The following is a 27,161-nucleotide window of genomic DNA, read 5'->3' on the forward strand; positions in this document are numbered from 1 at the left end:
GAATTTTCCGCAGGGCAGCGGCGTGTCCATAATTTGGGGCGGGTGGAGGAAGTAACCTAATGGAATTTTTCAATTAAAAAAAACGACTTTCCTTAAGATCCCCTCCTCCCCTTTTGAAAGACAGAAATCTTCAAAATGCTACAGGATGAATCACGAAGACAATTTTTCACTGAGAAGAGATCGCAACGTAGAGGTCGTGTCAGTCCGTGGCTGCAGCTGACCCGGGGCAGAGAAATTCCCGCGAAGTGCGGAGCTGTAGAGGGCGCTGTTCAAATGAACGTTAAACTTTTACACTAGGAGTTTTTAGCCGTGAACTTTTCACTGGTGCTCTGCGTACGTGCCCCGGTTCAATAAAATGCTTTCAGTTCAAGTAGGTGGCTTCACTCATTGAACATTGTGCATTATCTGTCGCTGGTGTACGTACGCGGCTTATCCCACGTAAAGTTCGGGGACTGGACCGGACCACGAACAACATAAACAACTCATTCATCATCGCAATTGCAAATAATTAACGCTCAAAACTCTTGCTTGTGACTCATCGTGGTTCTCGGTGATGTGTGTGTAAAATGACAGCTCCTGCAAGCTTCAACTCGGAACGTTGCTGCTGTCAGTGACTTTGCTGCGGAGGTTTCCTGCAGCTGGATAACCAATCCTTCCATGCTACCCGACACGGACTGCAATTTTCCCGGGAAAAAGTAAGCACGCAAAAACTGCACACAACATGGCCAGGAAGTGGTACTTGGTATATGCTGTGCATGTATGTAGCCTTGTAGTGTGAAGATAGGCCTTCGCATTATTCCCACTGCAACTTGTGCAAGCATAGTGAATTATAGTTGAAATGGGACCGTCCATTTGATTTGATTGAAAATTGACTCTTAACTTTCATTATTTTCGCACAATTTCAGATGTAGATCACTGCCACTGAATTAATTTTTATTCATGGTAGGCCTATTTGATAGAAATTATTTTGAAATGAACATGGTAAAATCCTCGTTAACTGACTTCTGAATTATACCAACTTAGGGTCTAAGTGGACTGTTTGAGTTTGATTAATATTAAAATGGCAAGTAAAGAGTTGGTCTCCAGCCATGAATATAAAAACACCAAGTTTTAAAACACTGACCTAAAAGTTTCATCAGACGATTTCCTTTTTTTACCAAGCTGATTTATCATGATGAATGAACTCGTCTTCAGTGAAAATAAAAGGTGTTTGATGGCAAGCACACTGTGGCTTGATCCAGAAGTCTTGCCAGTATACGTACCGGTAGCGAATGAAGATATTTGGAGTTGTTCAGAAGACTGTGTGCTTGCTCACCAGGTGATATGCATCCAGCGACATTGCTCAACAGAACCAGGCAGCGTCACACCTTTAGTTGACCAAATTTAATCATGTCCGGAGCCGTGGGCTTGCTGGCGGAGATTACGTTGGATCAGTTTGGCAGCTGTGGCTTATCGACCCCAACCTCTGCTGGGAACCCAACGACCTCTGACACTAGTGCGGACTGCTCAACACAGGTAGGATACTGAATTGACAGTATGTACATGTACTGTAAGTTTTTTTCCGGTGGTTGACATTCTGTCGACTTCGAAGACATAAGACCCTTATGTTACTGCATGGCCCGTCAGTTTCAAGAAATCTTTTATCAATAATCAATGAGACAATTAAAGACTCGGAATTCAGGAACTCCAGCAGGTGTAATCAAACTTGACCTTGACCTGGTTTGGATTAAGGTGAAGGTATATGAAAAAGATGGGTTTAGTGTCCTTACCAATTTCCTTTTTTGGAGCTTGTTTTTTTTTTGGTTTTCACATTCGGGAAAAAATTAAAGGAACGTTTTGATTTTGGAAATGTAATTTTAATCCTGGTATTTGGGGTCTTTGGTGAAAGGATCTTTGAGTTTGAGTCTGGACAATATTTTTGGAGGTCTGACTTATATGTTAGAGTGTCTACTCTTAAATTCAGAATTCCAACCATTAATTTATTGATAATCTGTTCAATTTCTACGTTTGCCACAATGCAAATTTTACCGATAAATGTGTATGAAATCTTTACGTTTAATCTGAACTGTGAAGCCCAAGAAATTTCACATCACATTGAGCTTGTTGTCTTGAGTTGCTGCAATGCTCTTAAAGTTTACAACACCATGCTTATCAAACCCTGTATTTCTAGAAAAATTCGTCCCAGGGTTGGCCATAATCTGAAAGGTAACTTGTATGAGCAAGATTTTTTTCTAATCAGGCAGATTGTGTTATTTTTTAGGCACACATGCATACATTGGAAGAATTATTTGCCGGGTACTTTTATTTTTTTCTCAAGGGATTCATAAATCAATTCCCAGTGCAAGTTTTACAAGCGACTAGGGTAATGTCAAATGTCACGGCAAAACAACAGTTGACCCTATGGCATAAATAGGAACCAGGCTTGACCTGCCTTGTATGGCCAGTAGACCGATACTGTTTATTTAATGCATTTTTGGTGGGAGGGGCTTGGGGGAGGTTTGTAGGTGGAATACTTCCCATCGTAGTTCATGTCATAAAAATGAAGAGCTGAAGCCAGTGGAAACGCCCATCATCATGATCCAAGTAATGTCGATTCCTGGTCCCCAGCCGGTGTCTAATCAGACAGCTTCATCTTATCGCACCATCCTCTCTGACCTTGGTTGTCTCATCACCAAGCCCCTGGACGTCTTGCCTTGCACAGCTCCTCTCCAGATGTTGGCAATATCGTGTTTTGATTAAAGATACCAAATCGTCGTTGGTGTTGCAGCCCAGAGTGGCGAACTGACCGTTGCATGAATTGAAAGCCTGGGGTTATCAAGGCAACAGTCTTGTGGCGCCTGTATTTCAGGACAGATGATTTTGGATATTAATCGATTGGTTTTAATTGTTACATTGTGTTTTCTGTGTAATGTGGCAAAAACAAATGTTATTCCAATGCATGTTCTGCATACGGATGTGTACATGCACAGTTTAACTAACAACTGCATATTCTCAGAGTAACCAAACAGTATATGACAAAGTGGACAAGTCTTTTTCTAAATCCGTTTGTTTTTATTTCTTGTCCCTGTCCAAATAAATGAACAGGAAGTGAAAACATTTGTTCTAATTTAATACATATACCGTCTTTCTGAGGTCTGTGAAAGTACATGTAACTGGTCACCTTTTTCCTTATGATGCATACTTGTAAATGTGATGTATGTTGTGAATGCTTATTACGTTTACTGGTAGCTCATACTAAATAATTGGCCCAAACTATAGTTTGCTTTACATGTACTTCTTGGATAGCTGCAACACACTATATGCAAATTTGTAATTGAAGAAAAATGTAGAGTCAGTTCTTCCTTCTCCAATGTACATTGTGTTGCACTCAAATACTGATCACCAGCCCATCACCATCTCTGTCCACAAAAAATGGGGAGATTTTTGTTGGTACCAAGAAGAGACACACTTAGAGAGTGATAGATAAACTGACATTTTTTTTCAAGGATTCAAGTCAAATTCCATTGCATAGCACTTGCATGGACCTCCTTAGTGCTCTTGTTGATTGGCTGAAGAGCCCTGTTCCTCCAGGCAAGTTGAAACTAGTCCAAATTATTATGAACATTCTAGCTGTCTGGGGAAGCTTCATAAACAATCTGTGCTCAATGCAGGCAGGAAGCCTTGGCCAAGTGGAGTTGATGTTGGCTTGGTAGTCCGGATTGTGCTGTGACGTCGTTATTAATTGAACAGCACATTAAGCCCCTGTAAATACATGAAGGGCACGGATGTGAAGTGCTATACAGGCAGGCAGTCTTGGATATTTCTTCTTCCTTGTTCATGTTGAAATTTGTGTTCTACCGCATCTCCCCCCCCCCGAGATACACAGTGTCTGTGCACTGATGGAAGAACGAAGGGACTGATGTCGTGGGTATACTTCTTTTGTGCACCGTGAACAGAGGTCTGCGATTGTGATAAGGAATGTTTTCTGAGGCTGTGCGGGATTGTTGTTTGGTCGAACTGATTGTGTTTCCATTTTCCGGTCAGCCGCCCAGCACAATTGTGCAGTGCGGTTTAAGTCGCAGGCCCCCCGACCTGATATTGTTACAATCCAATTTGCTCGCCTCACGTTGCTGCTATGATTTTTTTTGCTGGTGGGAATTTCTACACGGTAATTTTGATTAGGTGCACATTTAACCACAAATTACATTCATGGGTTTGTGACCCATAACCACAAAAATGAACATTTTGGATCCAGGATTTTGAAATGACTCAGGCACTAACAGATTATCTGACCTGTCAAGAAGTTGACCCTGGTGTACTTGTCGCACAGAGGATGTTTTTTTTAATTCCAGATTTGCCTGCATTAATTGAAAAATTCTCATTTTGCTTGCATTAAATAGAACTGGAACATTGAATCAAAGTGAACAATTTATCTTTTCAGTGTTCAGAATTATTTCCATTTCAAGCTCAGGTACGGTAGTATCATATGATATCATCATAACCCCTGTCTGGACAAAAACAGGAAATGATGATCAACTTTCGTGTCAGAGCTCTAGTAAGCAATGTGGCTAAAAAGGGCCTTTGTTTCAACTCGCATCAAACGTTTCCGGTATCGTTAAGTTGAAGTAGAGAGTACTTATGCATGTATATCCTGTGAGCCAACACAGCTCTCCCACAACTAGGGTAACAAGCTTTCAGGAATGTTCTGTCAAATGTAAAGGGCAACACCAGAAATTCTCTGAATTAAAAATCATAAACAGTGCATAACAATTTCTATCAGCAAGCACTCAGAGATCTGTACAGGTCTGCAGGTCAGAATTATATGAAACCAAAAATAAGAGCTCCTAACAAGAGCCCTTGGCAAAAAGTGTAAGCAAATACCATTTTGGATTAGTGAATCTCTATGCACAGACACTGGGCAAGGCCTTGTACCCGGTACCCTGCTGCCAGTATCAAATCTGCTATGTAATGGTAACCAGGCCCAGGCCTCTGTGGCCTGCCTAAGTTGATGCAGTTGCTGTGTGGCCCAGGATGTCTCAGCCGTGCGTAGCAACGTTGGACTTCGGTCCTCCCAGCTAAAATTTGAGACTATTTGCTCCAAGTACCCAAACAATACATTTACATGAACTTGTGCCAACTATCAAGTGCTTACATGCGTTTGTATGCCCGTCATCTTGGTTCCTTTTCAGTCTGCCCTGTGCACACTCACCAGCCCATTAAAACATTCCATTGCTGTTTCGCAAGACCTGTATCGGTGTGTTGTCTACAGCTGCAGGCAGGAGGCAGACATGCACGTATTGCATGTATTTTATGCATGCATGCACATACATACATGTACATGAACATGTACACGCACGTGCAGCTCCACAGCAATTGTTGCATCTACTGTACATGTACATGTATGTGGTCATATTATGATTTGAAGTAGGCATTAAAAATAAAAAGTGCCCAGTGTAATCATGTGGCCAAATGTACTGGTACCGTCCACACTAAGTTCTTAAACATTTACAAAACCGCGGCAGGTATGTCTCGAAAGGTCAGCTGAGTGATTGACTTGACACCGTGATTGGTATATGACTAACCTTTCTGCAGTCAGTGCAGATAAGTCAAAACGAATGCCGGAGGTACTCTGGGTCTCGGGGGAATGAGTGGCAATGAAATTCCTCACCAGTCTGCCCCACAGATTTTCTCCTTTGCAGCCAATGAATTTGGACCATGGAGGTAGGAAGACATGGTCCGAACATGGGGGTAGGAAAAGATTTGGACCAAGTGCATAAAAAGGCTACACTTTTCTTCCAAAGTACCATCTGCACCTGTCTGTACTATCCACTTTGAAGTGTTGGAGTGTTGGATGGGGAGCAGGGATGGAGGAGATATCTACCGGTATCAAGCAAGCAAGCCAAGCAGGCGAACAAGTAAGCAGGCAAGCAAGTCCCAGTGAAGGGAAAGTTCATGTAAGAGAGTTGCCTCAAGCAAGCAGTTCAGCTTGTTGTTTCGAGCCAGGCACACAAGAAGATAAATCAACTATCAGCAGGAAGAGTGGTGTTTTTTGTTTGTATCAAATTACCAGTTTGCATTTCTTTTGTTCTAGTACACTGCCTCTGAGTTTTTGTGCTGTACGCCATATTTTAGGTGTAAAGGTAAAGTTCCTTGTTCTACTTTGGGTTACTGAAAAAGTGCCCAATTTGCTATTAGTAGTAGTATAGATTCTTGGAAAATTGTGTTCTTGGCAAAGCCGAAGTGCCTCAAGTGCATTATCCTGGTACGCAGTACCGTGCGTCACACTCCTACTTCCTCAGATGGGTCTGCTCAGATTGCGGTCAGGAGATGGATAGACTGACATCCATGTATACACATCCCCGCCAGTGCATCATCCACTGTCAAAAATTATTCACGGAGCGGGAATGTTGGCCCACTGTCAGATGGGTGTGCATGTAGATATTGCAGCCCGGGCTTCGAGGGAAGAGATTTACTTGTTGTGTAGTATTATGCGTGCATGCATGTGGCTGGGCCCAGCCGATGCAGTGGATGCACCCCCTTGTCGTGGGCCGTCAAGTGGCTAGGTCAGGAGTCAGGACTCGGTGGCTGAGTGGACTAGGACCAAGGGTGACAAGGATGTGACCTGAATCAACATGACACAGTGACCGGAGTCAGGAGTGAAATAGTACAGCCGCCTCTGTGCAGTAATCTGAGCTCCCCCCAGATCCTACTGAATGTCCTGGTACTCAGTATTGCTTGTCCATGGAGGTAAGGACATCAGTGAGTTTCACGCTATTCTTGCTGGACAAATAACGCTGATGTACCTGTACATTGTATGCAGGTTGGAGGACATCGGTGGTAATATTTAATATTGCACACGTACATGTACCTTGCTTAGTCATGGAGGTGCTGTTGGAAATGGGATTTTTGTATCCTGCTTGGCCATGGAGATAGTGCATAGTGAATGGATTCATATTACAGCACGCATTGCTGTGACATGGAGACATAGGACAGAAGTGTACGGTTTAATGTTTAACATACATGTAGGCCATGAAGACAGGGTTTGTAGGTTTCAATGTTAAGTCTTGGCGGGCAGTGGAGCATATTGTGAATGATTTTCATCTCATGTCTTGGTGGGCAGTGGACCGTGACGGAGATAGGGCAGACAGTACATGTATATGTCATTACCTTACATTAATGCCTTCGCATTACATCTTTCTGCGTCATAAAATTGCTGTACTGCAGGAGGTAACGGTTTCATGCTACACCACCATTTTGGCTGTCAAAGCAGGACATGTACTGAATGGTTTTGTCTTGTTGCTGGGAGTCGGAGACATGTACTAGGGCTGTAATGAATGTTTCATGTTTAATCTGACCTCTCTGGGCCATGGAGGTACATGTACGTATGGAACGTTAATATTAATGTTCATCTTCTTAGTGATATATTATGCCAAATTATATTCGTCCTATTCCACTTGGCCAAGCAGGCACAACATTGTGAATGTTTCATGTCGCACATTGCTGAGACATTTAAGTAGTATCGTGAATGGTTTCTGTGTTGTACATTGCAAAAAAGAAAAAACCTATAGTACGTGCAGATGTCTGCAACATATTGGCTGTGTGTTGACAAGTTATACATTCTTGGAAAAATTCACTCAAGATACATGATAGTCACTTTGTGTAATAAATATCACATAAGTTTTACCAAGTCAAATAAGAATTGCTCGGGGAGGAAAAAAGTCTCTGTTTATGAATAATACATATGAGGAACTGTGGCTCAGTAACGTAACACGAACAACGGAAGTCTGTGTCGTATGCTGTCAGCAAATATCAAGGGTAAAGAAAGAGTTAAAAGTTTTGCAGAAAGTCTGTCTGCTGAGCTCATTTTCATAATGAAACTGAAAGAGCTTTGCTCTACAAGGAATTGGAGAACAACTCAACTTCGACGCATTCATCGGCCAAAAAAAACTGTCAATCTGTGGCCCGAATTTTTCTCCTAAAAAAATGACTCCAGCGAGATCTTGCACAATGTACTTAGAGTGGGTGAGGTCAACTTCAGCCAGTGAAAACAAACACACAATGGCCTTGGCACTTCCTGGTGGTGGATAAAGTGTGATGAGTGACAAACACAGCCTCACCTGTTAATGGGCAAACAATGAATAAGCCATTAATTATACAGGACTTACATACATGTACATGTAGCTAATCCTTGGGTGATGAAGATTTTTAAAAAAAAGAAGCCCTGCCTCAGTTAGTTTTCTACATACATGTATGTACATCACAAACACTAAGGAAAAAAAATTGGCGGGGGGGGGAGGTAAATGTCGTAACTATTTTTGAGGGTCAGTAAGGCTCTTCACTAGTTAAATTTGAATAAAAGCTGGTATATGGAGTTCTTTAGATTCACTTTAGCGTAATTTGAATTCTCCAAACTGCAGACACTGTTGGTATACCTCGTGATTTAGGGCAAGCTTTTGCTCAGTTACGTACACTGTACATCATAAGAGACACCTTGCACCAACACGGCTGTTCTCATTGGGTAAGAAGGGCACAAAGGAACCAGTCCATTCCCGAGATGGTGGTCGCTATGCAAAAGCTTGCCCCGAGTCATGAGATACAGCAACAGTGTCTTTAGTTTGGTGAATTCAAATTGTGTTAGACCATGAAGCTATAAAACATTTTGTAGCTCTGCAATTAGACACCTACCAACCTACACATTCATACATTGCATCATCCTCAGTACACTGGTCACCTGCACAATATCAACTGTACTGTAAACACGTGTATTCCCGTATATGCCTTTTTGCAGTCACACAGGGTTGATGACATTATGATATGTCTCACTCTGACCTTTACTTGATTGCAAATAGAAAAGCCAGACGACACTCCCGTTAATTTTTTTTTATCCCTTGGTTGAAAGGGATAACCTCTCCATGCATGAAAGGTCAGATGATATCTGTGTGTTTCAGGTTTCCAATAATGCATGTAATATACTGATAGGGAACACTACACAAGCAGCAGAAAAAATGTGTTTCATATCTGCCGTACATAATTTGTTTATCATTTTGTCAAAACAGCACAGGATCGTGAAATTGCAGGACAGGTCAATGAAAATTAATTGTGAGGTACACTGGTATTTTTCCCCATAATTCAGTATCAAATACATTATAGTTTAAAATTCATGTACGCGTGTATGTACGTACATGTAAACATGCTATTTTGCATACCTGAAGAGGATGTATATTTTAAATTTGCAAAAAATAACCCACAAGTTTGTAAAGTTTCATCTGAGCTGGTCAAATGAGCAATGGGCAAGCCAAGAGGCCAGCAACATTCTGTGCAAGGCCTGCCTTCCGCACAGCACTGGTGGTGGAAGGGGAGGGGCCAATGGCCCCCACTTTTCGACTGGGGGGATGTTCCCCCCACCCCACTTTTTGCAGGTCCAGTAATGAAATGGAGCTTAATGGATTGATCCAGTAATAGCTGATGCCTAATTGGCGATGGTCTCACAGCCGCACCCCTACCACTTTGAACATCGTTCTGCCATTGTTGTGGTATACCATGCTAATGACATACATACCGTACATGTTCATGTATATTGAAACCACTAATTCATTAGGTTGTCTAAAATCTATACAATACCAAAAATATGTCCATGTTAAGAAAAAAGACAATATGGCATATAAACCGACTCATCTGTGACTCTTATTCAAACTGTTGTTTCATAAAAAAAGCCATGTCAGCTCTTGTTTAGGGGTCATCCATGTACATGTACATGTAAGTGCACTGGAAAGGTGTGGCGCACATCTGTGATAGGCATATGGTACATGTACGTACTTGCTGCAAACGTGTGTGTAATGCACCTAGGCTACAGTAGAAATAGCAGCAACGTATGATTCACATCTTGCTTACAGTGGACATTTTTAGAACCATTTTCAAATTAAAATTTTTAAAGCATCTGCCAAAGTACCAGATTTTAAATTTTAGATACATGTAGAGGTAGAACTTTTCTGCTACGCATTTTGTATATTGAGTTGGGGTAACACTTGCATTAAACATGCATGAATGTACCTAATCTTAAAACCTATCTAGATAAATTTCGACCATTGTTGTTTTGAAGTGACTTGGAAAGATTATATTGTTAACGTAATGCGGGTAAATGAAGTCCTAGTAGCAGTTACTTTTTTCCTTGATGACTCCTGAGGTCACAGGTGCATGTATCAACATAGTTATTACCGACGACAAACCTGGATGACTCCAAAATGCAGTGGGAAATTCTCCACCTGGAACAATTCCTGCAATTACAAATTAATTGCGTTGGCCTCCACCGTGGGTGAATAATTAATTAGTCGGACGGTTTATAATGAAGCCCAAATTGTCTCAGGTCTAATTGGGATTTTATTCAAGCACCACAAACAAAAAACCCATGGCACCCAATGGACCCACATTTAATTCCTGTGGGATGATGCCAGGGTGTCGCTGACTTCGCCGTGGTATTCAAAAGGCAGACGCCACAAAGCCTGTCTGCTCCATCCCGTTCCACTCCATTCATGTAATCCTCTTCCCTGTTCAACGTTCATTCCACCTGATTGATAAATTTTTTGCCGCCGATGTAGCTGTTTGATTGAGCTTGGGTAATGGCTGATTTTACATTATTTGCGAGGCTGTGGCTCAGGAATTCCCAAATGCCCCAGCTCAGCAAAAAACACAGTGTGACTCTGTCTCTGGCAGGGCATGTGGGGAGGGGAGGGGCATGATCCAGAAAGAAAACAAGAATGATCTCTTCTTTTCTTTGCAATTTCGGTTCATAAAGTTGAGTGTGGTCTTTTTTGATGTTGAAAAGACTATTTTTTTAATGAGATTTTGCTATAGGATGTTTGCACTGTGATACATGTACAACTTAGAATTAATGTTTTGTGTTCTGTTCAAACAATCATTCTTTTCACATCCTTTTTTTTTGGGGGGGGGGAGGTTTGTTGGGGATGGGGATAGTTTAGGTCATCACCATTCCGAGCATTTTTAATTCAGACCCATAGTGTCCACTCATGTTGGAGTCATTGGTGCGTCCATTACACCACTGACAGTGTCCGGCCAAGTGTGACGACCGTCCCAGATGAGCCCGTGACTCATCCAAAATAGCCAGTGCTCATCCGTGCATCACTTAGCCACATAATGATAAAACAACATTTTGAGTGTGGAACTTGTACCTGTGTTGAAGTTACAGTACTAGGATGATTCCTAGGATGAGTCATGGAAAAAATTACAAGGCAGATTCTTTTAGCTCCCCCCTCAAAAAAAATAATTAACGACATGTCATGTTTGACAGTTGCCCCTTCCTTCGAAATAATCGCCCCATCCTTATCAAATTTCACCAGGATTTCTTTTGGTCTGAAACCAAAATCAACAGTGAAAGGTCCTTGGAGTCCTTACACCACTAAGACGATTCTCCGTAGACCTTGTGAAAACCCCCTCAAAGTCAGGGACCTGACACGTCAAAATGTTTTTCCTGCGTCGTAATTGTCATGCGAGAAGGCCCTGCAGACCGCCAAAACCAATTTGGCTCAGAAAAACGTTGAATATCACCTGAGAGTGATGATGCATGAATCACGATTCAGTTACTAGCTGGGACCTCCCCAACTTTTTTTTCCCCCCCTACATTTTTTCTAACCCCCCCCAAAGAAAAGAGCTGAAGGGGGATTCTCTCTGATACGGTAGTTTATTTGGATATGTGTAATGTAGAATTCAGGGTACCAAAAATGCATGTGTTCAAAAGCCTTGTGTATAAAAATTTGTTGTGGTAATGTTTTAGAAAAAAAAGGGTGTCTTAAGCAAGAACACAAAAACTATACATGTATTTCAACTCCAAAGTGACACAAATAATAACTAAATTTGTGACACAAACACGACAACTGAATTTGTTGGTGTCTGTAAATGGATGTTGACTCCTTCCCATGATGCATTACTGATTGGACAGGATCTGTGCCTCTACTGACAGCTTTTCTGCACCATGACTTGTCTGAATGTCTGGAAAGTGGAAATCCGGCCTGTATTTGCTGGAGAGAAATGGAATTTCACTTAGTCTTGGTCTCAGATTGATATCCCCAAATTAACTACCCTTATTCTGCTGAATTCGGGCACAAACTCTCAGCACTGGTTGTTGGATGATTGCTCATTCTTGTCCAGTAGACTTGCTACAAGTCTCAAATCAGAGATTACTGCTGTGGGCCCAAATTGGCTCAAATGGATGAAATGTTCCATTTCTTGTTTTTAGACATCTTATTTGTGAAAAAAAATCCCATTTTGAGTTTAGATGTACATGCCACTTTTCAAAGGAATCCTGGCTTTGTCCTCAATGAGCAAATATCTGGGCCTAAAACCATGGATTTGGATACATTTTGGATAGTTCTTTTCCTAAAAAAAGCCACTCAGTTTCATGAGTTCCATGCATTGAATGTCACAGAATTTTATCTTTCATTGCTGCAGAAATGTTGGCGCTGATCCTTCATGAGAAAATACAACATGGAAGCAACCATTTGCATGATACTTCCTGAGTTGAAGGCATGCACTGTACTGGCAGTTTTAGAATGTTCACTGAGTGTATGGCCAGTTTGCCATTGAAGCAAGTATATAGTTTTCCTTGGATGGTAAAAAAAGGATAAATAACCTTGCAGACTTAATAAAATCTACGGTTTGAAAGAAAAAAAAAAGAAGAAAAGGGTAAGCTTGTGATCAGGTGACAGTGTATGTACTGTACTTCCCTGGACAAGCGTGCCTTCGTGTCGAACTAATTACATGCTTGTTGAGCCTGAAGGAGTGGGAGAAGAGCACCTCATCAGTTTTGCCCAGATTGGTCCTTTGGTACGTGAATGCAAACAATGCTGAGACGGCCAAGGAGTCACGCACGACATGGCTGGCATTGTGTTGGCAGGTCTTGTAACTTCTCTTCCTTGAGGTGCTACAAGAGAGCGTTGCCTCTTAATGATCGAATGTCGGGGGGAAAAAAAGCTGACGGCAAGAGTTATCACTGAAAGGCAAGGGTAGTGTTGTCAGGATAATTCCAGTCGTTGTTCTCCCCAGAAATAATGCTTGCTGTGTAAAAACCTTTTGTTTTATTAAGCACCCGTAGATTGGCTCATTTTGATGCAGAAAATTTGATCAAGCTGCATTTTAAAAAATCTTTAATTCTTTCAAGGGTACAAGATTTTTTCCCATTTGTAATTTTTTTTTATGCCTGTAATTCTAATTAGATTTTTGCTTTAAAATACCTGATATACAGTTTATCAGTACACCAAGATACACTTATGTACATGTACTGTACATGTGTTCTTAAGCAGTCATTCCTGAGGTAAAAGTCTTTGATTGAAAAGTTTCAAGGACTTTGTAAATATTTACAGCTTGTCATTGAAAAATAAGGACTGTCTGGGTGTGGAATTTGTTTTGTAGACTTGCTTAAATGTAGGGCTCACTTTCGGAAAAGGTCAATCCCTATCAGGCTAGTTCATCAGTGTTCGATAGAAAGGCACAGACAGCACTTAGCTTGCCTCCCTCCATCTTGATACAAGTTGGCCGAGTGCGTGATTGAAATTCCAGGCTGAAAAGTTGCACAGATCTGGCTCTCACGACTGCCCCTTCAGGGGGCTTGAGCAGGGTAAACCTGACATGCCTCAATCATACATGTACCGGTACTACTCTTGGGGGCAGTTGAAAAAAAATCAACTTAAGCAAAAGATCATACCAAATACATGTACATGTAGTTTGTTATGGATTGTCAAAGGGATTTTGCAGTCTGGGCAGCATGCAAAAAGCTTGTTCAAGGCATCTAAGCAGAACTGTTGGGCAGACATGGTACCCTGTCTTTGTCATAATTTGCCCAAAAGCGTTTAAAAGAAGCACTTAAATAAACGACACTGACCTTTTCTCTGAAAGAATTTCTTTGGAGTGGTAGATTTTTAAAAATGTGAAACGAAATAGTTTGGTATATATTTCCAAGAAAAATGATCATCTCTGAATTCATGAAATGTGAGTGTGTTTCCCCCTGTCAGAGCACCCACCTCCTAAAGGCAAATTAACTCCCTCCCCCTGTTAGGGCGGTGCTGTCACAAACGCACAAGCTGTTAATACACCTTTAACCCCTCTTCCCTTTGATTAACACAGAGACCATCCAGGGGGATCATGAACTTCAGCAAGGCCGACCTGCTCCGTCTGCTGGGGCTGCTGGAAGCCGAGCTGCAGGCCAGGGAGTTAGTCATTGTCAGCCTGAAGGTAAAACGTACACATTGGCTGTTTCTTATTGTTCCTCCTGCCACTTGAATGACAATAATTGCCTGTCCTGCCCCAGATGTGGGCAGAACTTATGCTCTTGGTTTTGGGTTTTGTTTTCTTGTTGAAAGAGGGAAGGGAGGAGTTGACTAGGGGAGAATTTTGGAAGAGGAGGGAGGTGCACTAGCTTTTAACAATACCTGCAACCCATGTACGTTAATCACCATTGGTGTTAGTTGGTAATACATGTAGGTACATGTATATTGAAATGGATGAACATTGCTTGGAGTAAGATTTCGGACTCTGTGAACAAACTTTAACAGAACAGAATCTGTGCACAGTCAACATTGGACATCCTGGGGTTGACAGTGTTCTGGCGAGTTCTGCCTCAAGAAGTTGTTCCAACCTCTCTCCTTCAGTGACAGCGTTGTTAACTTTCTTTTGTCTGTGCTGAATGAGGAGCTACAACATTTCGACAATCCAGAGATGTAACACTTATTCATCTCCCTTGCCATTAGACCACCACACACACTCATCTGTTTACAGAACTGAGTAACCATTTGAAATGACCTCTCACTCCCCCAAGAAAGCCAAGTGACAATTGGCTGTGTTTGCTCGTGGTTTTGGACAACCGTGTCATTGTTCAGCAGAGATGTATTGAGCATTTGCCCTGCAGCGGGCTGGGCTGAGCACATGGGCGATTTCTCTCACTCTGATTCTTCCGGTATTATTATCACTGGGGAAAGTATGGTTACAGAGAAAAGGGGCAGTGGTTTCCTGTCGCTGGTCCACCTCGGCCCCGGCAAATCAGGGGCTTTTGGGGGTCAGCAACCTGTGGTTGGTCGGGCTGGGCTATTATGGGAGATTTGTGGGTGAATAAGGATTTGGCCACTCAACCCCTGTGGGTGTTATGTCAGGATGCTGGAATGGCTGTGATATTGGGCAGACTTCCGTACACATGTGTGCTTTTTTGGAAAGTGCTCTGCATTTTTGGGAGGAAGTTGGATGCGATGCCTCAGTGCATGTTGCACTGCAATGAACCTTGCTCGATAGTTGAACTCGTTGGGCAAGTTTGTGGGGAGTTCAGGCTTCAGCAACATCATAGTACATGCACACTTGTGTGTTACACCATACTGAGTACATGTACAGGGACATAATCAATATGCCCAGGCTGTTACTGCCTCAAGGGGACGGATTCTTTTGGTAGGAAAGTGGAGATGGAGTAGCTAAAGTTAATCCCCACAACCTACATGTACGTTTCAACATGTGTATAGTCCTTGCAAGTAGGGATGTTGCTCTGGTATTGTCAAATTACTTAACTTGGTGTCTCTGGCTGGATGGTTGATAATCCAGCACACAGTTCTGGGGGTATGGTGACCCAGCGCCACATTGCTGTCAAGAGAGGGGTAAAGTGGGATCATACCAAGGGAGTGCAGTAAGGTCCAGTTCCCCACCTTTTCAGCACTTTGGAGTGAATGTTTAATTGGACTGCCCCTTCAAGATGTCAAGAATTGTACAGAAATGGAATACATGTAACGGTGCATGTGTGTGCATTTTGCGAAATTAGACCAAAAAAGGGCTCGGACAAAATGTCATAACACAATCAAATCAATTTTGTTCGGCCATTACAAGCTTTTGATCTGCCATAGTATATAAAAGGTAGAGTTGGGGTCCCCAACCCCATTATTATTTTTGTTCAGACTACAGGGACCAGGAAAAAGTCTAATTTGAGGAGCACATTTGAGCCGTGACTAAGGGCTGCGTTCAAGCGAGCTACTCCTGTTTGGCAGGAGTAAGACCTGCAGGTCAACGAGGGTATACTCCCATCGCACATACAGAAATATACTGCGCGCGCACCACACTCGGGTTGAACTGGAAGAACTGCGCAAACGCAGCCAACCACTACTAGTCCATATTGCCTGGTAGTACGGTATCCAGGTTATGTGTCATGCATGGGTTACCATGGAAAATTGAACATTGATGGACAGCATGATGTACATTTTACAATGCGCAAAGAATTACGGGGCGTTTTCATGTCTGTGCAAGTAAAGCATACACGTGTGTTCATACAAGCTTGGCGCTGGGTGACATGGGCTGGTGATGAGCGATCAGCCCTGATGAATGCCTTGGGCATAATCAAGGTAATTCTAACACTAACCAAACAATAAATCGGACGCCATAATCACATAAATTGTGTTAATATTTTAAGAGCTGTTTTTGATATGTTGGTCGGACAATTTGCCCGAGCATCTTTGATTTTGTTCGGACAAACACAGTAAGTGCTCGAATGTCCGATGTCCGACCGTAATTTCAGGCTCTGATGTGGTACAGTGCTCCTTATTTGCATTGTAGTACTTTCAGTGTGTTGGTTCAACCAAAGGAGCCCTAAAGAGTGTCAAGAATTACCGTATCTAAAAGTATGTTTGAGACTTGTGTGGCTTTTAAGTGTGACTCTCCTCCTCTTGTAAAAATGTTTGCCCAACGCACCCCAGCAGATCTGAAAAACTAAGAAATGATCAAAACTGGTTCGAAAGACAGTCTCACTATATCAGACAGTTAGTAACAATGTACTGTTTCCCAGAGAGACAACCAAACCACAGAAGAAAACCCAGCACGTTGAAATCTGTGGTTCTTCTCCGAAGAAAAAAAACAATAGGGGGTATTTACGTCACTTGATGTTGCCGCCCTCCCATCCTGAAAATGAAAAAAAAAGAAAAGAAAAGACAAAAAAGTTGCTTTACATAAATTAACCTAATTTCTCGGGGATAAGGGACCTAATTTACCGGATATTGGCAGCCCAATGACTTCCTGCATCTTGGTTGTGGTCTTGTTGCTTTTTTGGAGCACACTGTCTTTGTAAGGCGTCAGGAAGCTGCCGTTATTAGACTCATCCTCTACCTGAATGACAGCTCTTACTGTGGCTGTGTTGGTCGGCTGGCTCTTCATCTTTAAAGGGCCTGTCCATTGCTGATTTCACAGCTCTTTTTCTCTGTCTGTCTTTGTCAGTAAGCGGGAAAGCTCACAAGAAAAAGCCTAAACTTGTGCAGGGTTGGTTTGAATAGCAAATGCTAGTTTCTCTCTTTTTTTCCATTTTATATTTTCTACTAGTACTCAAAACTGATAAACTTTATGGCACAAAAAGGGAAGTTTTTAAACTTTCAGAACAACTTTAAGAGCTAATCGTGGCTAGGTGTGTATACATGCATATATGGTAGAAGCTACCCGGCTCTTTTGAAGAGAGAAAAACATTTGCATGAGTATCATTTTTCGCGCATGAATAAACTATGTAGGTCCACAGTGTGAACTGTCCAGAGCAGTGACCCAAATGTTTGTGGTAGCAAAGTACTGTAGTCCATGAGTCATTCCATTTCTTGAGCGTTCTTCCTCAGGGATCCAAACCATATGTTCCATTTATTACTTTTCCTTGACTTTCCTCAAAATGCTACTACTAGTTTCACACCACAAACAAGTTGGGAACTGCTAACAAACTGGCTTGTTCCATTGCCCACTGCGTTCTGTTATCAGCATCCTGTCTATAAAACTACTTAATAGGCTCACATGCTTGGAGGGGCACAGCCAGCAATATTATTATGCGAAGGTACTTATAATCTAGTCAAACTGACCTAGAAATTCCTCAGACAAATCCCACTTGCCTGTAAACACTGGGCAGTGAAGTCACTCTGCCAGAAGTTGAGGGGCCAGGTTCAAGGCACTGTACAGTGTGGGCATGAGGGTCTATCCTGTGTTATTTAAAATAATTGTGCTAACTGAGGGTGTTAATGGCAAAGCATTAGACTTACCTGCATTAAAACCTGATCCCATAATCTCATAATCCCCAGGGCCCACCAGCAAGGCAGACAGTTTAATCCTTGGCTTGTGATTAGCCCATAATCCACTGAAGTCAATATTTTAAGCCTTGGAGCCCTCTGGTCATGTAAACACATTTTGCTTTCATTCTGTTTTGAATTTAAGCAATAATATCACAGATTGATTTAAGGATGGAACTAGTGCTGACTCACATGTAAATGACCAATAAAAAAGCTGAAATATCTTCAAGAAAAGGGCATTGAAGTTTATTTAACGACCGGGCTTACGATAAATAGATTTTCTCAATGGCCAATAATGGGCTTGACCATAAAATAAAGCACAGCAGGGTCATTACCATTGGTTGAGAGCCTACTGCAAAGTGTGTCCATTAAACTGTTATTTATTACCGACCAGCGTAAATGTACATGTACTTTACAAATTCTGAATCATCCAGCTTGCAATGGAAAAGCAAGACTGGGAACTAGAGCAGTAGTTGTTTTTCACTTCAGTACACACTGCAGTCAGTGTACTACTGTACGTACTGCTACACCGTGTATTAATATTGAAATTTATAAAATAAATCCAGTACTTGTTATTTCTTACCAACACCACCGTTCAACACTGGAGTGCCTACGTACATGTAGGTTTTCCTGAATTTCATCTTTATCACAGAGTTGAGATTTCTGGGCTTTCGGCTGATTTCAGCTGTTTTTGTTTTGAATTTCAGCTTTTTTTCCCCACTGGCTGTGTCCAAAAGTATAGGAGATTTTCACAGTTCAGCTTCTATGTCTTTTTTTCAGCTGTTTTCAGCTACATGTATTTTTATCACTGATCAATCTCTTCCCTGTTATCATCCCTGTTCAGATTTTACATACCTGTACGTGTGTTCTGAGTGTAAGTTGATGGGACAAGACTTCGTTTGAATATGATTTTGAATTGTGTGAATAAGGAGAATGATCATAAAACACAAGATTCGGTATCTTTTACTAGAAGTACTGGATTTTATAAATTGAAGTTGTTACGACCCCCGTTTTACCAACTGAGGGGCGGGTTACCCATTTATTCTTTCCCCGTACATGCTCGTGCAAATGTACTGGTAGAAATGTAAAGGTTAGTGAACTCCTGATTTACATTGGCCACGCCCTCTCCCTATCGGGCACAGTAGTGTTGGCATGGCTGATACCAGAGCAGTAAAAATGTCAATTGTCATTCTCAAAAGTGAAAGAAGATTACCCTGACTTTGAGGGGGATCATGTACACCGGTTAGGTGGAAATTGTATCTCTTGAAAAAATGAAAAAAGATTGTTCTGTAGATGTGCATACTCAAACATATGGTTATGCATTTTAGTACAGGTGTACATGTTCAAGTATATAACATAGTAAACATGTATATTAATGTATGCCTTTTAATAGAAATTTGTGGATTGCTATCTGAACACTGTCCTGTGTACATACTGTACATAGGAGTATACATGTACATGTAACTGTACACAGTTTGTACATGTATATACAGCCTGCAGGCAAATGTACATGTACTGTACATGTGTTCATCATACAGCCTACAGGCCTATCTCTGTTGAATGTTTACATACATGTACACTGTACATGTACAATGTACACGTACTGCTGTCTCAGTTCACAGTACATCAAACACTGAGTGTTTACATGTATATAGTGGTGCCTCCATTTTCCCAGGAGGGCCAAACATGAACAAACCAATTAGGAGTAAATTTGCTCGCTAACGAGTGTGAGAGATCGGGCTTCAAATAATGACGTCTACTCGGGATCATGTGATTCCGGGGCATCGGCAGGAATGGTTTATTTTTGGGACCGGATGGCAGCGGTTGTCTGGACATTTGTGAAATGTCAAACCTGTCGTGGGGGGGAAGCACGTCAAGATGGAGTCGGATAAGCAGGACCAGCGCAAGGACGTGTCGACCTGCACAGAGTACAGTTGGTGCTCAGGCCATGTTTTATACCGGTACCTGTATTTGTAAGATCTGGCAACAGCTGAACTGTTCCACCAGAACCTTGCCAGAGCCTCTACACTCATCTTGCATTATTTTTCAGCAAACTGGCCATCACAGAGTGTATTTGTTGTACCAGTAACTATGATTTGAAATTGCAATCCAATCCCGTGAACAGGTCTGACCTTTTGTATTCATTGGATTACAGAGTACCAGTTAAATGAAATCGGTCAAAATGGAGAATGAAAATGAAAATAAAGAATTGAGGTTATTTTTAAATTAAGGTACATGTACAGCTAAATTATCCAGAACCAAAGAATAAAATTACTAGCTCTACTTTTACCCAAAAAGGGCTATTTTGCCAATTTTTTTTCAGGTTCGCCATATTCATAATCCGAAAGATTTTTTAAATGTTAGTGTCACATTGTTTCATGTTGACACATTTACACTGTAAATGTAAGTTTAGTACAGGTCAAACACAAACAGTTTATGATCGACTTGTTCAAATTGTGTCATTGTGTATGCGTGCAATGCTATGTGTTTACTGCCTACTTTTGAAGAGCGCGGCTTTCGTTCTGGTAATCCAGCTCTCTCCTGTAGGTGACTGGAAATTGGAAGGATGTTAAGTGCACCACCCAGTCTGTTGTATCTGGAGTTGTCAGCATCAGAAGAGCTGAACTGTGACTCTCTTGGACAGCTGACTTAAAATGGGCTTTCCTGCCCTCAGACCCTGCCCAACACGACCGAGGAAAAAACAAATTTTGAGAATGAAAGAAGTTTGACTGGTGTGCACCCCAAATCTTTGAGTTCAGCTTTATAAATCATATTTAAAATGTGCAAACAGTGTGGGGGGAACATTGGTTTTTTTAAACAGTATGTGTAACACAAAACCTATTATTAATCATATTTACAATGTGATATTGAGAATGTGAAAACAGTGGGGGGGGGACATTGGCTTTTTAAAGCATTATGTGCAAAACAAATCCTATTAAGAGCCTCCAAATCCACCTGGTGGAAAAGTTAAGCAAAAAGAACTTGCCATGGGTTTCCCGATGGCAGAAAATTTGGGGAAGATTGTGGAAGGTTTTGAGGAACAATTTTCAGGCAGTCCATTCTAACCCTCCCAAAGCCATCAAGTTCTGCCAGAAAAGATTTTGGAAGATTTTCGTAGAATTGAGGAAGATAGAGTCCAGCTGTCATTACTCTGCATGGGGCTTGATGACCCTTGAAAGTTGAAGTCCAAATAGATGTGCCATTGGCTTACTACACAATAGATTCTGTAGGATTCAAGAAGGCTCCTAGCAAGTGGCCAAGGAGGAGGATTAAGGTTAAGGACAAGGTTGAATCTTTACCACAAATGACAAACAAAAACAGGTAGGCTGGAATTTCATTTGTATGCATTTTGCACAGCAGTACCTAAAGGACCTATTCTTCAAAAGAACTTTAATTTGAGAGCACCAAAGATTGCAGCAAAAGATTTGGCTGTGATGTTCTCTTTTTTTATCATGGAAGGTCAGTTTGCAAATGTAATACTGCTTCATTTCAGGTTCGTGTAATACATCAGGTCTTATGTTGAGATGGTCCGAGATGAACCTCTCTCAAGTTACATGTTTCGTATTCAAGTCCACGTGCTTCGAGTCCAGCAGCTGCCGCACAAGTCCATCTCCTCGACCCAGCGTCTGTCTAAAATTTCAGCCCTTCAAGTGAAGCTGTTAAGACCACAGTACGCACCACAGATGGAACAAAGTGCAGTGACCATCCTGGGCAAAGAAATGACTGACCGTAGACCAGGAGTCACTCAATGATTTGTGCAAAATAATAATTGCGCTTTTCCACGAGAATTGGCGTGTGTCTTCCCCCCCCCCGGGTGACACCCTATCTGACCAGCTTCAGGCCCTCTTTGACTCACAAGTAGTAATCACATCGATCCCAACTCCAAATTTCAATAATCCAACCTCATTTTTGCACCCCAAGCATGCCCCAAGCGGCTCAGCGATCGATGTGTTAAGAGATCGGGCGCTTTTACGGCCGACATTGATACCGAGTGGGCCGTTTGACGACAAACCACTCAAGCAGAAGTGGTATACCCATTGATTCCCGCGAGGAGAAGACCGAGAAAAAAAAAAATTTTCCAATAAATATTCATTCAGCTTTTGTTTTCATGTCTGAATTTCTTTGGTTCATCGCTCGACCGCTGCGTGAATGTGTCACTCCGTTCCCCCAATTCGTATCCTGGAGTAAAGAGATAAAATAGGCCTGTAACTGGATCGGGGCCACTCCGCCTTTTCCTCGGGGAATTTGTCTGGGATCAGCTTGAAGAATGGAAGCGTTGGAGCAAGCAGCCTATTGCCCTGGCCTGGTTTGGGTGTCTGCAGGAATTTGATAGAGAGGGTGTGTGGTAATTGCCCCGGGCCATCCGAAGGGCCAAACATGGACTTAGGCACTGCTGGTGCTAGTGATATGTTGCTGAGCATATTAAGCGGTGGGACTATTGAAGTTTACTGCCTGCATATTGGCCTTACATGCTAATTATATAGTATACTTGTTCAAGAACTGGTGCCAATATGCCACACTTCAGTTTGTTGGAAGACTTGAACATTGTATACCTTACATGTATTTGTAAGAAGTCACAAACCAACCCCCCCCCCAAAAAAAGAAACGGGAAAGGGGGAATATTAAACAGGTAATGTACTTGTTTTGGGTTTTTCAAATAGTCATACCAAAATGATGTGTAGGTATATATTTCCAAATTGTATTTGATTGGGATTTTGAATTTGAAACAAATGTTAAAAACTAAGTCACTTTCAAAGGGATTTCAATCAAATTAAAAAATTTCAACAATAACAGGTTTGATTGACAGACACTCAAAACAGTCATCAAGCAGAATCTTTAGGTAACTCTTACTGATTGACGGTGCTTAATCTTGTTTCTGTCGATGCTGTGATTTCACTGAATATTGCGATACTCTTTCAGTTTCTCCTAGAAAACAAATTAGCATTTGCTTTGCAGCACTAATTAAGCCATTGATATTAAAATTCAGGCCAATATATAACCCTTGTGGAATTTTTGACCGAAACCGGCTTGTAGTTCCAGCAAACAATAGGCCGGTAGATCTCCCCCCTCCCACCAAAAGCCATTACAGAGTTCATTAATTATTGAGCTTGGGCCTCACCTCTCAGCATTCCATGAAGACAAGAGACTCCACTGGACCTCAAATGACTCATCCCCCAGTAATGGTGGGACATGTAACTTAAAACAAGTGGAGGGGAGTGGGGGGGGGGCTGTGCCCATCAGAGATTAAAAAGCATCTCATCATCCCAAGGTGGAATGCGCTAGCGATCATTAAGGCTCATCTTGCACGGATTGTATTAAAAGTCCTGGCTAAACAGTTTCCCTTCTGTTGTTTTTATGAGAATTTTTTTTTTTAATCTGTCGTGTGTGGATTGAATAACTTCCACTCTGGTCCAGCATGTCCAGCTCTGGTCAGGTTTTGTGCTCTTCAGTTCAGTTCTCTCTCCTTCGGCATGTGAAAAAAAGGGCTGCTTTCTTTGCCGTGGTTGTATGTTTTCAGGCCATTGGGTAGCCTCTTTTTCGTTCTGCACATTTTTCTCTCATGCCTTTGTTTTTACTTGCAGCGCAGAACTGTAGGAAATCCACAGATGCTTCACCAAAAAAGATTTTCCTCTATGGCAAATGCATATGTAGGTTACCAGCTAATGTTTCATTTGATACCGGTATGTGATGAGTGTGACTCGTATTTTGCTGATTTCTGTTCAGTATCCAAGGGTGCTAAGCAGGTTAATGAAATTGAGCTTAACATACAGATTAACATACACCTTGCAGGGATGCATAACCAATTTACATGTGCTTCACAATCAATACAGTGATCATGCTAGAACCCAATTAGGCTGTGATTTTTGTTAAATTGATTAAATTTGATGGCTTTTGAAGCCCAGCCTTGCTCACATTGGAAACATGTTGTAGATTCATTAATTGATTACCATAAGGTAGAATGACCCTTTTCCATAAGGTATACATATACATATATAATATGATTGACAGTACTGAGGTCTGCATGCATGCAATGAGCATTCATTTGGATCAGCGGGAAAAAAGTCTGTGTCATGCACTTAGTGCTAGCAGAGAACATTTCTGTGCTTTGAGAATTGAAATGGAAGTGATATTGTTTTTGCAGACAGTCGGTTAATTATTTGGGAGAGAAAGTGACTTTAAAAAGTATATAAAAAATCTGCAGGTGAGCGTGGTTGTTGGTAGCCATTGCTAAAAATGTTTTAGGTTTAAGCCAGATCTTTAGGTTTACAGCAATACTTAAAACAGAAGCGTGTTCTAAAAAATTCCAATTCACAAAATGAATTGCTTTCCCTGAGTGATTCATCATGGCATGTTGGGCAACACTGTTCATTGACTCATTAATGCAGTCCTGTGTATATGACACCTCTGGGTGCATCGATCACTGTTTAGTCTAAATAGAACTCATCCACCCTCGCCGCAGAGTCCCAACATTGTGGGCCATTACATCAGGACGGGATTAATGTGAGCTGTGGTAGAGTTGTCATGTGCCTTTGTATCTGGACCAGCGACCCCTCGGGGTGAAAAATGTAAATGGCTGGAGTTATTAGAGGGAAAATGTTTGCATTCTTTTTACTCATTCCATAAAACGAGCGTGATCTCCCCCCAACAACCAGGCCTTTAATTGAGGTCCTTGTTGGCTGGATTTCTTTCATGGCCCGTTTGCCAATTCAGACTCTTAACACGGTCATTTGTCATCTTAAAAGCTATATCAGTCTGCATGACAGTGTCTCCAATAAGGACCGCACGCCTTGTTCAGCTCACAGACCTCTGCGTACTGATTGCATGCAAATGTTCCGATGCATTAGTCCGAGACCTAATTAAGATTTTTATCATAGTAATAACAGGCATGTACGTGCAGTTTGTATGTACAGTACGTGCAACAGAGCTACCATATGTGATGTACAGGTTCAGTTGGTTTTTTTTCAAGATTTGTAGGGGAAAAGAATTTCTGACTGTTGTTAATGAAAGTTTTGGATTGTTGTCAGTACGACAACTTTTCAATCGAAATGAAAAACATAGTTCATGTGCAGGGAGGGCGTAGACAGGGCAAGTTTCTACATGTACATACATTGTGTTCAACATTCAAAGGTTGCTTTAACAAAATGCTACAAATGTTCAGTAAGACCAGAAAAAAGGTTTAGCTTCCCATTACATGGCATCTAAAAACAAGGTCAGTTGGTTGGATTTTTCTTTTAATAGATACTGATCCAGTTTGCTAACTTGTTAAAAAATAACAGCAGCAAGAGAGGTCACATGGCGCTTGTTTATGAATGGAATGAACAGTATGTTAAAGGGTACCAGCTGCGTGCACAGAAGAGTCACTACAACATTTGTGCACCATATTCAAACCAAATTAGACATCTTTTTTCTTTCTTTCTTTTTTTCCAATTTTACATTTTCCTGAAATTCCGCCCCCTCCCCCCAAAAAAACTTGATGGTTGCACTGTCAAAACAGGCTGGTATGGAAACTGGAACCATAACCTTTTAGGGGGCTTATATGTATTGTCAGCCATGTCCAAATCACGTGGCTACGGCTTGAAATTACACACGATTCTATGGGAACTGGCTGGGGCCGCTACTATAGACTTCTGTGTACTGCTAATCTGAAGCTGCTGTCAAGCAATGCGTACCCAGCCATGCGTTGCTAAAACAAATCCAATTTTGTACAATGTGTACTACAGCAGTAAATGTTTGACTTCTTCGTTAATGATTGCTAAGCTTCAGTACTCAGTTGTCAAACGTGTACCAGTCATTTGCGTTTCGAAACCAAACTTTAAATTTTTCCCATCGTTGATTTGTTTTGCCTATATGATCATTGGCATAGCCTAGAAATGCAAAGGTCAACCCACATTATGCATGTGTAACAGCTGTTGAATGATGGCATTCAAAACATGCGCAATACCAATCAACTGATGTTCTTGGAAATATGGAAGGATTTGACCCTTCCACCTCCGACAACATCTGCAAAGATAGTATAGAAATATGCTGTACTTGCACAAATTTTGCTTGTGTGTTTACTGGAGAAATACACCGCCATCTTTAAGATCATTCAGTGCATGCAGTGAGATAGTCAAGACCATCACATGACCATTTGCAAGGCCAAACATAGGAGCATGCACAAGACCATTCACAAGACTAGTCACAAGTAACAGGGTGAACAATGACAAAGGTATGCTTTTGTTGCAGTTCATTTGAATACCTTGTGACTTGAATTGAGACTGGAGGTCTCGTGTTGGTGCTGTGTGGGCTCTTAGTGGTCTCAAACATCAAGTCTGTTGTATAAATGTGGGCCCAGATAGCCCAATCAGTGCCTTTATCTGGTGGTCTATTTTCTCAGGTATCCATGCAAAGATACAAAAAACTTGCAGGCAGATCCTGCACAGTTGTTATCTTGGAGAAAAAGACTTGATATGAAACCTGCAGTTGAAGAATTTTTTTTCCCCCCACCATTCGGCTGAGTACATCCAGAGCAGGGGAAGACCTGCCAACCTTGCCATACTCCTTCCTGAGGTCAGGCATTACCACACAATAGAAGAAAATATATTTAAATGCGCCTTCAGTTCATTAAAAATTTTCATTTATTGTGTGGTAATACCTGACCCCAGGAAGGAGTAGGGCATGTTGGCAGGTCTGCAGGGGTGATACTGTGGGTGTGTGCATTACATGCCTCTCAACCAATGCGGTGCATGGAGGTCTTGATGTACTTTACATCAGAATGTTTGCTTGGGTTTGATGCCACAGCAATAATGGCATCTCCTCAGATTTCCTTTCGTTTATTTCAGGATTTATCTATTTTCAGGATGAATATGTACTTTACAGTGTACAGTGACGTAAAATAAACAAAGGAGAGGGTGAAAGAAAATGGACAACACATACGTACAAAACACAACTGAACAATATTGAATCAGCTCCCGCTGGATTACCCAAAGAAGAGGAACTAATTGGAATACTGATTAAGTAAGCACAAACAAATATGCTGTAATATCATGAATAAATAAATATGGAGAATATAAAAATAGAACAAGTAAATAGATGACTAAATAAATAAATAGAAACTATGTAAGATTTTGCAAATGA

General features: G+C 41.5%; 1 protein-coding gene across 8 annotated transcripts in view; it reads left to right on the plus strand.

Annotated features, from left to right (window-relative positions):
* Positions 1-445: 445 nt before the first annotated feature.
* The window catches only part of cttnbp2 (cortactin binding protein 2), a 74,965-nt gene continuing 48,249 nt past the window's right edge, over positions 446-27,161 (plus strand). For 2 of the 8 annotated variants that reach the window (XM_022225573.2, XM_022225574.2), the window contains exons 1-3: positions 446-695; positions 1,319-1,515; positions 14,113-14,220. In XM_022225573.2, coding sequence (XP_022081265.2) covers positions 1,390-1,515; positions 14,113-14,220 — 234 coding nt within the window. In that variant the 5' untranslated portion in view covers positions 446-695; positions 1,319-1,389. Of the gene's footprint in view, positions 758-1,318; positions 1,516-5,663; positions 5,895-6,469; positions 6,727-14,112; positions 14,221-27,161 lie in introns of those variants that run through there. The other 6 variants (XM_022225572.2, XM_022225575.2, XM_087135451.1 and 3 more) reach the window with 5 other exon arrangements.

The sequence above is a fragment of the Acanthaster planci genome, linkage group LG04 (genome assembly GCF_054643075.1).
Source record: "Acanthaster planci isolate LZ-2023a linkage group LG04, COTS_SCS, whole genome shotgun sequence".
Lineage (NCBI taxonomy): Eukaryota > Metazoa > Echinodermata > Asteroidea > Valvatida > Acanthasteridae > Acanthaster > Acanthaster planci.